Source organism: Vanacampus margaritifer, chromosome 1, assembly GCF_051991255.1.
Source record: "Vanacampus margaritifer isolate UIUO_Vmar chromosome 1, RoL_Vmar_1.0, whole genome shotgun sequence".
NCBI classification, from domain to species: Eukaryota; Metazoa; Chordata; class Actinopteri; order Syngnathiformes; family Syngnathidae; genus Vanacampus; species Vanacampus margaritifer.
Window position 1 is genome coordinate 16,906,436 of NC_135432.1, and position 14,252 is coordinate 16,920,687.

Consider the following 14,252-nt stretch of genomic DNA (forward strand, 5'->3'; position numbering starts at 1 on the left):
TGTGGGTCTGAGGGAGTCTAGGTCGCATGGCATTACCTGTCTAATCATATATTTCCGGCTTTGGACGGAACTGGAGTAAACATGTCAGTAAATCACTTGTCTGTCTATTATAATTACTAACCCTTTGTCCAGCCTCAGAGGAGGAGTATGCTTTTTTCATCTATAAAACGACTGTGTGTTTTCATATTGACACACTCGAGGCTTAACATCACCTTTGGAATGTAAGCATTTACTCTTGTGTCTTTTAAGAGCTCTTAAAATAAATTCTTTATAAAGAAGGCTTCTTCATCAGATCTCATTTTTCAATTATTTTTGAACACGCAAAGATTACACTTAATATAGTAATCAAATAATACCTTCACTCTCGAGGACCAAACTTGGCCACCCTTGCTCTAAACAAAAGGCCAGCCCATATACCAGGTGTTTCAAGCCCAATTTGGGGGTACTCAAATTTCCCTAAATTGAATCTCTTCATTTGACAGATTATTTAGCTACTTTAGACAGTATTGCCTCACATGTCAGAGGTTGTGGGTTCTGTGTAGAGTTGTTTTCCCTGCACCACATGTGGGTTTTCTCTGGGTGCTTCGGTTTCCTTCCGCATTCCAAAAACGTGCATGGCAGGTTACCTGAACACTTTTTTGTCCATTGGTATGAATGTGCGTGTACAACAAAAATACAGCCATCACTTCTTTATTCATCGTTCCTTCAATATGGTTAACATGTTAAAAAAAAAAAAGTGGCCAAGGGTCCCCAAACAGCTGCTGAGTTGTCTTGTGCCTCAGGCTGGCACTGCTTTAACTCAACCTTGAATTTGAACAACAAATCAATATCGGCCCAACCATTCTTCTTGCACAGGATGGTATATTACCACTGTCACTTTCGCGACCGTGTTCAAAAAATATAAAGCTGGTGACAGTGTTCACTAATGACCAAATCGGCACGTGAAGACGCACGATGCAATTTTTGTCAAGGTTTGTGGGTATGTGACAAGGTCGTGGGAAATGTTTGTGTGCTGGTACACGACATGTGCCATCGCATTAGTTATGACACTTCTCTGCAAAGCGGCATTTGCTTGGAAAGCATAATACAATCTTGTTCTGCAGCCTGCACAATATGTCACTTTGTCTAACCTTAACACATTACCTAACAGGCATTCACAAAGGCTTCATTACACCCCAACACCGTGTGCAGCATAATACGTTGTCACGTGGCACAAGAAGGAACGCTCAATTCCCACCAAATTCATGTTTTATTCATTTGGTTTTAAATATGGAGAAGGAGTGCAGGAGCCCAAGACAAGAATGCCTTACTGCTTTGAGATAAATTGCACTTGATTTGTTATTCGCACGCCTCCCATAACAACATACGGTTACTTGTGGATGGCGGCCACAAATTTAGATTTGTTTGCATTGCATGTTATGCCTATTTCGTAGCCACAAATTAGCATTTTGTGTATCTATACTGTGGCCACAATTGCCATTTTTCAACATCTATCTATCTATCTATCTATCCATCCATCCATCCATCCATCTATCCATCTATCCATCTATCCATCTATCCATCTATCTATCTATCTATCATATCTATCTATCATATCTATCATATCTATCATATCTATCATATCTATCATATCTATCATATCGATGGACACGCCAGGACGATTTCTTGGTTTTGTCCTCGCTATTGGCCCACTACACGTCACATGACAACGACGCTCTGGCCAATCAGGCCTCAGCGAGCTTGTTTATTTGTCATCTGCTTCCTTGTTTTTACCTCAGCTCGGCACGGCGAAGTTAACAGAGCCGTTCGTGGTGCGTGGGCTTTATTATATCCGCCGACCAGCTACTACACAGGCAAGATACCTTTTCATTGCTCATTTTAATTTCACTTGACGTGTTTTATTTAATGTTAGAAGGTGACAGTCGAAAGGAACTCAGCAACCTGTTCCTTGCTAGATGAGAAGCTAGCTATGTGGCCAAGATTGTTTTCTTTATTACCTGCTGACTGCACAAAACGCAAGTAGATGTGTCATTTAGAAGTCTGTTTCCACACGGATGAGGTTTCGGTTAATCTAAAAGGGGTCACACGATTAACCTTTGTCCTTTCGAATTTGTTTTTATTGGAAATCGTGTTTTATTAATTAATTAGGTCGAGATACTTGAGCCCAGAGGATGTCATTTGAGATCGAAAAGTTAAGACTGTAAACATGAATGCGTGCTTGATTCGATTACATTAAATTTGATTACATTACATTTCTCCACCATTTCATTTTCACGAGAATTATTTCCTACAAATAATCTACGAAGTGGATATTTTGTCTAGTCCGGCAAATCGCCAGCTATTTTGCCATGAATAGCGCGAAAACAGGTACAAATTCTGAGCCGGTGAGCTGTGTTACTTTGTGCTGTGGTGATTTTATTATTATTATTATTATTATTATTATTATTATTATTATTATTATTATTTTAACTATATTGTCTTGACATTTGACACTATAACCTATGTGCCAGGGTTGGGGTTAGGTTGGTAATGCTGATAGCAGCCTATATTCGGTGACAAAACAAATTGAAAACTTTTTGAAAAGATCAAGCAAAGCAAGAACCACGCGCAGTGCATGACTCGGTGCGGAGATTGACCAATCACAGCTGTTCACGGCGAAATAGCGTTAGCAGGAGAGTTGCCGGTCATGGAAAATATCCACTGCCAATAATCTGTCTCCTTCCTCTGCCTATGCCAACAATGTATATTGAATGCAGACCAAGCAGGCTAAACTGTCTTCCAGTGTATGTAGTACACAAATAACCTCAATGTGTGAGTTAATTGAGACGAGTCATTAGTGACATTTTTGTTTACCATGAGATTTTTCTCATGTAAAATATGTGTATTGGCTCAATAAACGTTGTGAAACACCAGACGTTGTTTACCAGTTTGGAGACAATCATTTACAATTGATTTTCACAGCAATTGTTGTCTGTAGAACATGTTGAAGGACGGAGTCCTCACAAATGTGCCTTTTGGATGGGCCGCCGGTGGAAACCTAACTACATTATGCCCCAACGGGTCCAAATGGGTCTGGGATGGTCTTGGAGAATGTGCCCAGGACGCAAGGGACATGGCCAGCGTCTACTTGGGCCTGCTGTCTATCCTCTGTTTCATGATGTCCTCACTGCCGTAAGTGTTGCCCACTCTTGACCTTGTGGAGGGAAATAACAAGCCTTTACCAGAACGCATTGTTCACAGGCAGTACTACAGCTCGTGCAAAACGGGAAATATGGACAGAGCGCTCTCCATTTGGTTTCTGCTGTTGTGGTTGGGAGGTGACACCTGCAATCTGGTGGGGTCCTTTTTGGCAGACCAGCTTCCACTTCAGGTGAAAAAGATCTTCTCTTCTTCTGATGACGAGTGGTGCACAATCAAATTTCAATTTCCTATTTCAATGGCTAGTCTGAAGTCGATACAGTCTGTTCCGGGATGCTGAACTTCCTCCATTTTGCCCAGATTTCAAAACTATTTGTTCCATAGAAAACAATAGAAGTAGACATAATTGATTTCTGCGTCAAACTGTCACCATCATACAGTAATGCTTAACGATAAAGCTGTTGTTTTTTCAAGTAGTATTTTAACATCTGTCTGTCATACAAGTGTAAAAACAAGCTGAAAACAACACTGTTAATATTAAGTTGTATAAACCGTGTGTAAACGACGAAATGACAAAACTTTATTGCAAATCTGATTTATCTCACATGCATGAGAATAGATACCAAGTACAGATACCACTAGTACATTTGATACATAAAATTTCACCCCCAAAACAGGACTGATCATTTTAAACTGTATATCCCAAATAGCATGTTTCCTTCAAATTGTATGAAATTTATGGCAGTTTTATATTCTACTAATTTCTAGTTCCTGATTGTAAAACTGCCACAAGAGGGTGGCTGATACTGGTATCGGCTTTAGAGGTCTTTTGGAATAAGGGTCACCAGAAAAAGTGAAAGAAAACACAAGTGTGTTAATCCATTCATGCTCAATTGCTCACTGAACAGTTGCGGAACTTCGTGCTTGACAGCGATTTAAAATTTTGTGTGACTTAAATTGTCCGCCCTGAATTGTATGATTTGAAGAATGTTTTGACTTTCAAGGTTTCACTCTGTGATATTTTTCAAGACGTGATGAGTGATCACCGGGTGGAGCTTTTAATCACACTATTGTTATGCTCTGTGTGGCTTGATCAGTGATTATTAATTGCTTGACATCATTCAAATAAGATTGCATCAACAATTGTCAGTTTATATCTGGAAAAAACACGGCATGGCAGTGTAGACGTTGTATAAGGAAAGTTAAGCTGTTCTCGCTTTAAAAATGTGTTGTTTACAACTAATTCATGATTTTTTTTCCTTTTAATTAATTAAATTAATTAATTAAGCAGTTAAACAAATAAAATGAGAATTAGATGTTTTTATTTTTTGATTGTTAATAAACTAATGCACTAATAAGACAAATAAAATAAGAAGGGAATCAACATATTTGATTAAACAAATGTATTTTATTTAGCCAGTTTTTGGAAATATTAAAGGACTCAATGGGCCAGATTTAAATAATCCATCTGAACTATATATTAATTGGCTAACCAGATTATAGAATGTTACTCCCACTATATCTGTCTGATTTTCTTTCTTTTGTTTTACCCTGTGTGTTTCTTCCTCTAGACATACACTGCAGTTTATTATGTTTTGGCGGACTTGTTGATGTTGGCCATGTATTTATACTACAAGATGAGCAACAGAATGGTTGAAAGTAAGTATCCTGTTTTCAATTCTTTTTCAAATATAAGGAATCTTGTCAAACTGAGTTACATGTTGCTAATCACTTTCATCTTGATGGTATATATTTAAATAGAGTATTGGAAAAATGCCTTGTTCAATTTGAATTACTTTCACCTAGACATGTTTGAAATGGACCTTTAATACATTGATGGCCTTTTACCAAGTCAACAGTGCCCAAATATATATAGATTACAAATCGTATGTGCATTTCATCTGAATTATTTCCCTTTTTTTTTAAACAAATCAAATCATTTCTTTTTTTGCAGCCAACACTACAATCGCTTTTAAAAAGTAATTTTTTTTCTCGCTTTTGTTAACAAGAGTATGAAAACCTAGACTTTTTTTTATTGTATTAGAACAGATATAACATTTTTGATTAATCGTGAGTTAACTAGTGAAGTCATGCGATTAATAACGATTACAAATTTTAATCACCTGATACTCCTAATTTTTACTAATCTTTTCTTAAAAAAAAGTTTCATTTTTAATAATCTTTTATTTTTTTTTATTTTTATTTTTTACAATATTTAATCGTAATAAATCACATGACTTCACTCGTTAACTTACGATTAATCACAAATGTTATATCTGTTCTAATACAATAAAAAAAATTCTAGGTTTTCATACTCTTGTTAACAAAAGTGGGAAAAAATGTTAAACTAATAGAAATAGTTCAAATGAATTTTTGACGTCTATAGCCGTCAATGGCAGTGAATGAGTTAGAATAAAACCGCCCATTGATTGCATGAATAGTGATTTAAAAGCAGGACAAATCCAAGTCTGAGCAGAAAAAAAATTATATCATAGAATTCTAATGCTACAACCATGAACAGTTTACAAAATGGAGAGTCATCAGTTAAGATGAAGATGTTTTTAGGGAACTCATTTGTGCAGAGTTGAGTCTTTGCTGCACTTCGACACGCAGGAAGATGATGTCCTGTCATGTTGCTGTCACCTTCTTCCCTTTTATCGCTGTCCATTTCGCCTCGCAGCTCTTTTTTTTTCCCCCCTGTAAGAATGTTTTGAAATGTCTGTTTTGCCTGACTCAGCTGTTCTGCTCCTCGCCAGACAGGAGGGTTTTGCACGTGGTGGGTGTGGCATGCGTGCTGGGCTTCACTACAAGCTTCGCCGGCCTTCCAGGGCGGCTCGCCACCCAACAGGAAGCCATCCCCTCGTCGTACAGGGGGCGTACGCTGCTCTCGAGTACAGATCTTGCTGCGGTCAGTATGAGGCTTGGTCATTTGTACCACTAGATATATTCAGTTTGGACTATTTTTTTTAATTTTTAAATTTTTAATTTTTTTTTTTTTTTTTTAAGAATGATAAATTCACCTCTGTATTACGTATGCATGTCTTGTTTTCATCGACTCATTACGGGAAGAACTTTTGATTAAAATCCCTTCTGGGTCAAATTCTACCAAGTCCAAAAGTAATTTGCTGTCAGTCAACATTGGATGAGATCATTATAGATGATTACAAAAAATAAATGATTTTGAGTATTATGGACAAATTTTTCTTAAATTCATTCATTTTGCTGTGTATACACATTGATGTCAGTGGAAAAAATTATGATCTTCTTTTTTTTTTTAAAATAGGGATGTTTGATACCTCAAGTACTTTTGTTATCTTAAAAAAAATTGACAACTTAAAAAAAATATATAGCATTTTTCCTTAAAGAAATACTGTGTAAAATTTTGCACCATTCAGTGGTATACTAATTCACTAACTCATCTAAAAAAATATGTATATTTTTTTACTGATTTCAATTATGCAAAAAATATGTTATCACATCAACGTACATTTTTAAAATATAATCTTAGCTAATAACCCGTGATTTGGTCTCTTGCCGCTTGTCTCCCTTTGCTTTGCTCTCTCTAGCTTCTCCCGCTAGCCACTCTTGTTAGCCGCTCTGGCTAACTCATGCTCGCGGGGCTACTCGCTCACTTGCTCACTCCAAATAATTGGTAGTGATTTTTGATAGGCTGGCAAAGTGTGGCCTCTGAGACACCGTAGTGCGCATGATTCAAAATGGTGCATATTCTATTAATTCACCACTAGATGTCACTAAATCCAGTCAATTTTCTACTCTTGTAATGTCTGATTCCTAGATTTTGATTGTAAAATGACCACAAGGGTGGCAAATACCGATACCCTGAAATAAGGCTAGGTAACAGCCCGATAACCAATACCAGGTATTGGTGCTTGCCCATCCCTATTTAAAACGATTATTTCTGTAATTGCGTTTATGTAGGATCATGATAGCTAAAATAAGGGCTAAGTTAAATCGAGAGTGATGCGGATGGCTTTTAACTCATTCACTGCCATTGACGCCTATAAACGTCAAAAATTCATTTGAACTATTTCAATTTATTCCCACTTTTGTTAACAAGAGTATGAAAACCTAGATTTTATTTTTATTGTACATTTAGAACAGATATGAAATATGTGATTAATCGCGAGTTAACTAGTGAAGTCATGCGATTAATCACAATTTTAAAAATGTAATCGCCTCTTGCCCCTAGTTTTTAATAATCTTTTTTTTTTTTATGAATTTATGGCAGTTACTGACAACTATTTATTTAAATCATGTTCTTGCTCTTCTCTCGTGTTTATGGCTTCAGTCTTTTACCCCCAAAGAGATCATCGGATTCTCAATTGGCTCGATATCGTCAGTGCTCTACTTGTGTTCCAGACTTCCTCAGATATACACTAACGTGAGTATGACAACATGGGACGTATTTACATCACGTACTAAATTTTTATTTTTATTTTGCAGATGTGTCATGCTCGTTTCATTGTAAACTTATGTTTTGTCTTTAATGATGCGAAAATAAATAATAGCGAGTCACGAGCTAGCCTGTTACGTTGCTTAAATGTCCTTAAGTAGTGTCCTTTGTGTATTCTTACCTTCTCACGTTCCTTTTCTCTTAAAGGGGAAGTCCACCTGAAACATTTCTTGACAATAATATGTTAGATGTGACCTCCCTACATTCGGATTCATATTACATTTGTGGAATATGAGTTATGCAGCAAAATCCAGCTGTTTTCATCCGTCTCAGGGGGCGGCCATTTTGTCGCTTGCTGTCGACTGAAGATGACATCACAGTTGCTCAGGGTTCACGTAATGACCAATCACAGTTTTCTGAAGCTGAGCTGTGATTGGTTGTTACCTGAGACCTGAGCAACTGTGATGTCATTTTCACTCGACAGCAAGTGGCAAAATGGCCGCCTTCTGATATTGATAAAAACGGTTGGATTTTGCTGCTTAACTCATATTCTATTAACGTAATCTTAACCAAAATACAATATTCAGACTCGTGTGGCTGCATACAAATTTTTGGGGGGGCTTGACTTCCCCTTTAATACGTAGACTACATGTCACAAAAAGCAAAACATGGACAGGAGTAATCCTTTGCTTGCTGAACTAAGGTCACGTTCAATATGACGTCGTATAAGATGGCCTTTTGAACTCTGAGGTTTTCATGTGGCTAAAAGGGGTTTAGTACAAAGTTAATGGCTGTTGGATTATAGAGCAGAGGCGTCAAACTTGTTTATATCGCTGGCCACATCGCAGTTGTGGTTTGCCCCCGGGGCAACACATCACCTCTCGTTCTCTTCAGTAAGTGGAAAACTTGCAAAACAAATCTTTATCTTTTGTGCAAACAGGAGCACATTTTAGGACTTTGAAAATGAACCGTCAATATTTTCTTTAGGAAAGTCAAGTCTGTCTTGAAGGGAATGAAGAATACAGACAAGTGCACCAGTAACAGTCCGAACAGTGTGAATTCTATTTAAACTATTTAGTGTGGCTATAGCACAAGTCTGATATACTGCTTGTTGCTTACCTTATTTCTTCTGTGGGAACCTTTAAGAGAAAGTCAAGTTAGACATTTTTCTTTTTAATAATAAGTGTTCTATGCGCCCCCAGTAGTCTAAACACAACATTCTGATTAATATTGCGTTTGTGGAATAGGAATTAAGCAGCAAAATCCACCTGTTTTTTTTTTTTTTATCTATCTGAGGGTGCGGCCATTTTGCCACTGGCTGTCGACTGAAGATCAGGGACAGACAAAACAAGTTTTACTTCTTTCTGTCCATTCTTTTGCTTTACTTTAAATTTGAATATTGCTTTTTTATTGTCTTTTTTCTTTTAAAATGAATGAAATAAGATTGATTGATTGATTGAAAATTACAACACAGTTGCTCAGGTAACGACCAATCACGGCTCACATGTTTTCCGGGTTTGGTCATGTGACATTCGCAAGCTAAGCCATGATTGGCCGTTACCTACTCTTAGGCACAGTGATGTCATTTTCAGTCGACAGCAAGTGGCAAAATTATTTATGAGATGCATAAAAACTAGTGGTGCAACGGATCATCATTGATCCGTGGTCGGTTCGGATCAGGCCCCGCAGTTCGGAAAAAAACAAAGTGCGCATTCACTGTCCATTGTGACATGTCAAGGAAGCTGAAACATACTCAACGGAGTATACGCACTAAATCTAACTTCACAATAAAGTTTACCAAAGGCAGTAATACATTGACGGCAAAGCAAAGAGCCTTAGTACACTTTTACTTTGAAGTTCACCTACGTCGTGATGGCTAGCTTGACTTCCCTTTCAGACGTTACTTTATCGTAGTTGATTGACATTGTAGTTGCGATCAACGTCAACACAACGCTATCCCAAACACATAGTCACTCGCTAATTTAGGACGCTAAGAAACCGCTAATTAATTACGCTGTCATCGTATGACACGGCAGAAGTCTCCGACGTAAGTGGGCTAGCGGCTACCTGTTAGCATGACCAACGACTGTCTTAATGTCTGGCTGCCGGCCGGCTAAGTAAATCTGGCAGCTTAACCTAAAAATTTTTTCAATATTCTGAGACCTAGGCTACTTTGTAATTCACTCTCCGTGTTCAAAAGAAGGGAAGTGCCTTAAATTGCACGTTGAGGTCTTTTCATTACTTCAAAAAATAAAAGAGAAATAGAACTTTGTCTTCATTTATTTTATAAAACACTTTTGCCCATGAAAAAGGAAAAACATTCAACTCAAAATGTCAAACTTAGCTGAACACAATTGTAAGCCGTTAATACCTTATTTTACACAGGAACCATCTAAAAATAAAAATGTTTTTGCCTCATATTGCACTTAAAATTTGTGTTCCTAAATCCTAAAATATTAGACATTTTGTATATATTTTTTTAATTTATTTATTGGGAAAAGGCGTTTTACAAAATAAATGAAGACACTAAATCCTACATAGCTATATTAGACATTTTGAATAGATTTTTTTTTTTTTTACTGGTAAAAGCGCTTTACAAAATAAAGACAAAGTACTATTGATCTTTTTTTTGTTTTTTGGGCTGATCCAAAAAAACATCCGATCCGTGATCTGATCCGTTGCACCACTAATACAAACGTGTAGATTTTGCTACTTAACTCATATTCTACAAACACAATATTCACCAGAATGCTGTGTATAGACTAGAGGGACCACATAGAACCTTTATGTAATTGGGTATTATTTAATTTTTATGGCGTTTTGACCATATTTCATGGTCAATAGGCTTTTGCGGGCTGCATAAAATGACGTGGATAGTCAGATCTGGCCCACGGGCCTTGAGTTTAACACCGGTTTTGGTCTATTAAATATGTATACAGTTGATGTACAGTATAGTGAGTGTCATTAAAAGTGATGTGAAATAACGATGTGACCCAAAATATTCACCCTAAGTTTAACACTGTGGATTAATTGATTGCGTGAGTGTGCATGTCCAAGATTATTAGTCATCTGAGAAGGGAGTGATTGAATATGTTCAACTCTGACTTCTCCCCAACAGTTCAAGAGGAAGTCAACGGAGGGGGTGTCTTTCTTCCTGTTTGCTCTGGTAATCCTTGGAAACACTACATACGGCCTGAGCGTGCTGCTGAAGAACCCTGACAAGGGTCAAGGAGAGAACAGCTACGTCATCCATCACCTGCCCTGGCTCATCGGAAGCCTCGGAACGCTCCTCTTGGACCTCTTTGTATCCTTACGCCGCCATGTTTGCGGTCGCTTTAGCGTGCACTTGCTACATTTCAGGGGTCCGTCTTGTGACTGTGCGCACACAATTGCAAATATCTATGAGATGGCCAAAGTAGACGTTTGAAAAGAGACTTGTTGTCATTTCATCTTTAACGTTGCGCTTCAGATCTCCGCGCAGTTCATCAGCTACAGCAGAGCAGCAGACAGGCTGGACGCCAGCACCTCGGAGACGACGCCTCTGATCGGGAGCTAAAACCTTCCGCAAACCACTCCTCGGTGCCAATGCCTCTCAAAAAATCTCCAAAAAGGGATAAACACATTTTATTTTTTTTAATTGTATAGTTGTATTTATTTCACTCCTTTTCAGGAAGATGATTTTTTTTAACACAGCGAATACGGATTATGCACATTTCTGGTGTCATTTCGGCACCAGCGATGACATTCCGTCCTAGTTTTAAAGGGAATGGTGAAGAATTGTCCCATCGGAGTGTAAAGTTTTTCTCGCTACCAAGTTGCCAAACACTGCTGCATGCTCATTTACAGTACAGCTGTAACTTGAATCTTTACTTGTTGTTTTTCTGTTCTTAAATGTAAAAAAAGCTACATTTCCCAACAAAAAAAAAAAGCCCTGGAATCTCAAAAAAGTGGTGCTTTTGTTTTTATGTATTTTAAACACATTGTAATTTCAGTTTCAAGGTTTTATTTGACTTTGTACTTCCATTTTAAATACAGACACCATGACTGGTTTTATTTGCACTGGTGATGATGAGGCATGTCACATAAACTGCAACACACTATATCATGCACGTTTAATTTACACTTTCAGTCAGCATTCTCACATTATTTTGCATGTTTTTGTACTTTGGGGGGGGGGGGGGTCATTGGATCAGTAAACAAAAAAAGCGTCAATAAAATAGAATGGAAACAATATAATTCTGCTTACTGTTCATTTTCTTTTATTTTGGAATGAATGTTATGAAGGATTGTCCTTCATTAGCAACCAGGGACTTCTTCAAACATGAACTTTGCCACTACACGACCGCGCACACACAAACCGTAAGAGCCCACCCGCTTGGGGTGTAAGGTCAATGTAAAAATGAGGTTTCCGCGTGTGTGGTTGTGAAACAGTGGCAAAAGAGATTGTGATGACCGGTTTTTAGGAGTCAGTGAGGGGAAGCGCCCATCCATCACCAAGGATGAACGGAGGCGATTTATAAACACAACTCTAGTGGGAATTTCTTAATGAGACACTTTCAGCCAATACAAACTGGTGAGAAAAGGAGTGATATGCTTGAAACATTTTTCTTCATGTTTAGATCTGGGATAGAGTGTGCGGTGTTCCCAATTCACAGGAATTAAAAGCCACTGTAAGCATTGTGTGCTTTACTGTTTGTGACTGAAACACGGCTACTATTGTGAACTCATTTGATCATTAATTGAACCACTGCTCCGTGTTGAATCTGAGAAACAAAACAGTGCCATCTGGTGGATGCGCTGCCCTTTCTGAAGAGTCATCAGTTGTTTACATTCCTCTTGATAAGTCTTGGACTTAATTCGCTGATTGTGGGGCGCAGCTATCGCAATGTTTCCTTACAAAACACTCAAGGCCAACCAGCAATGATAAAAGTAAATAAAAACAAACATGATTGATGGTATGTTGAATTGAGTGTGTCACGACTGATGCTCGTGCGATGTCCTCACATCACTTGTCTGTGCGAGCTGTTAGATTTGTGGGATTAATGCTGTTCTTAGTGTCTGTTTACTGAGCATCCTCCTCCTCATTCTTTCCCATCTCCCATGGGCGAGTGTCTGGGTGGAGTTAAACAGGGTGACACCTCCAAGATCCATGGTGACAAAAACCTCAAATAACATCTTATTTCCTTACTGGTCGGATATCGCTGGGGGACTTTTTTTAATGACATTATTGGGACAAATTCTACTGTATTGATTTTACACGTTAAATACATCCATTCATCCATTTTCCTAACTGCTTTTCCTCACAAGGGTCGCAGGGGGCGCTGGAGCCTATCCCAACTGGCTTCTGGCAGTAGGCGGGGTACACCCTGAACTGGTTGCCAGCCAATCGCAGGGCACACAGAGACGAACAACCATACTCACAATCACACCTATGGACAATTTGGAGTGTAACCTGCCATGCATGTCTTTGGAATGTGGGAGGAAAACGGAGTACCCGGAGAAAATCCACACAAGCACGGGGAGAACATGCAAACTCCACCCAGGAAGGCCGTGCTAACCAGTCGCCCACCGTGCCGCACGTTAAATACAACTAAACTTTATTTAGGTAGTAATTCTTTCATGTACCAGTAGAGGGAGCCCACTTTCCAAATAGAGAATCACTAAATTACAGCTTTAAAGGTGGGGTCTTTAGTTTTGTCCGTTTGTGTTTGTAAACAACCAATTCAAAACTGACTCCTCTCATGGCTCAACCCCCACTCTTCTCGTTTTTTCTATCCATTTCATCTTTTCCAATACAAAACATTGAAAGCAGACCTCAACAAAACAAATAAAAGTTCACAGTCGACAGTAAGACCTTCTTTGCCCTTTAGTAGGTGCCTTTGTGTGATCCAAGAAATTTAATAAAACTACTAGCTAATAATAAACATTATTATTGCTAATTCAATTAACCTATTTACTCCACAAAAATAACCACAACACTCTCTCTGCCGTACTGTAACGTCTTGCAAGAACGCAAACGTTGGTTGGGATGTCACCCTTTTGGCCGCAGCCAACACCGGAAACCAGAACTCACGCACACGTAAAGCCGCACGTAAAGACCCTCTCTTCCCGCGAGACCTATGTTGCGTTTACCAACAGTCGGACATAAGAGTGCTAAACAGAAATGCCAACACCGGAACACACAATACACTTAGTTAGTTCGTTCCTTACAGTACAAAACACAATAAGCCCATTACATTTGACTTGACTACTCTGTATTAATTATCAAATACACACGTGAAAGAAAGAACACCAGCACCACTCGTTGGACTGACGAGGCATTGATTGGCTTGCACGTGACTGAAGGTGCGCCGTGATTCATTTGTTGTCCACCATGTTCAGCGTCTCTTTGTGTTTGCGCAATGACGTCAACATGGAGCAAACTTTGGCTGAGTCGCCAAAGTTGGACGCATTCCAAAACGACGCATGACATCCTGAATGGGCACGCTGCATGTCACGCTGTGATTGACAAGCCACGCGTCTCGTAGGTGGGGTGGAAGGGGCATGGGGGGGGGGGGGGGGGTCATGCCATCCTTAGGGTTAGAGGGAGGAAGTGGAGAAGCACGCCTCCAAGCCTTAAAAAAAAAAAAAAAGCTTCTGTCCAATATTAACTGCAGCACAAACAGATGAGTGATAAACAAAAGGCAAAGTAAACACACTC

General features: G+C 38.7%; 1 protein-coding gene across 2 annotated transcripts; it reads left to right on the top strand.

Moving 5' to 3' along the window:
* The first annotated feature begins 1,721 nt into the window (after positions 1-1,721).
* slc66a1 (solute carrier family 66 member 1) lies at positions 1,722-11,717 on the top strand. 2 transcript variants are annotated; one of them, XM_077573130.1, is made up of 8 exons: positions 1,722-1,853; positions 2,978-3,171; positions 3,241-3,370; positions 4,710-4,797; positions 5,895-6,046; positions 7,448-7,540; positions 10,671-10,856; positions 11,022-11,717. In XM_077573130.1, the coding sequence occupies exons 2-8, from the start codon at positions 2,981-2,983 to the stop codon at positions 11,106-11,108; spliced, it is 927 nt and encodes a 308-aa protein (XP_077429256.1). In that variant the 5' UTR covers positions 1,722-1,853; positions 2,978-2,980; the 3' UTR covers positions 11,109-11,717. The 2 variants fall into 2 exon arrangements, with proteins under 2 accessions (XP_077429256.1, XP_077429263.1); XM_077573137.1 differs by having other exon boundaries at positions 1,774-1,853; positions 2,962-3,171.
* The last annotated feature ends 2,535 nt before the right edge of the window (positions 11,718-14,252 follow it).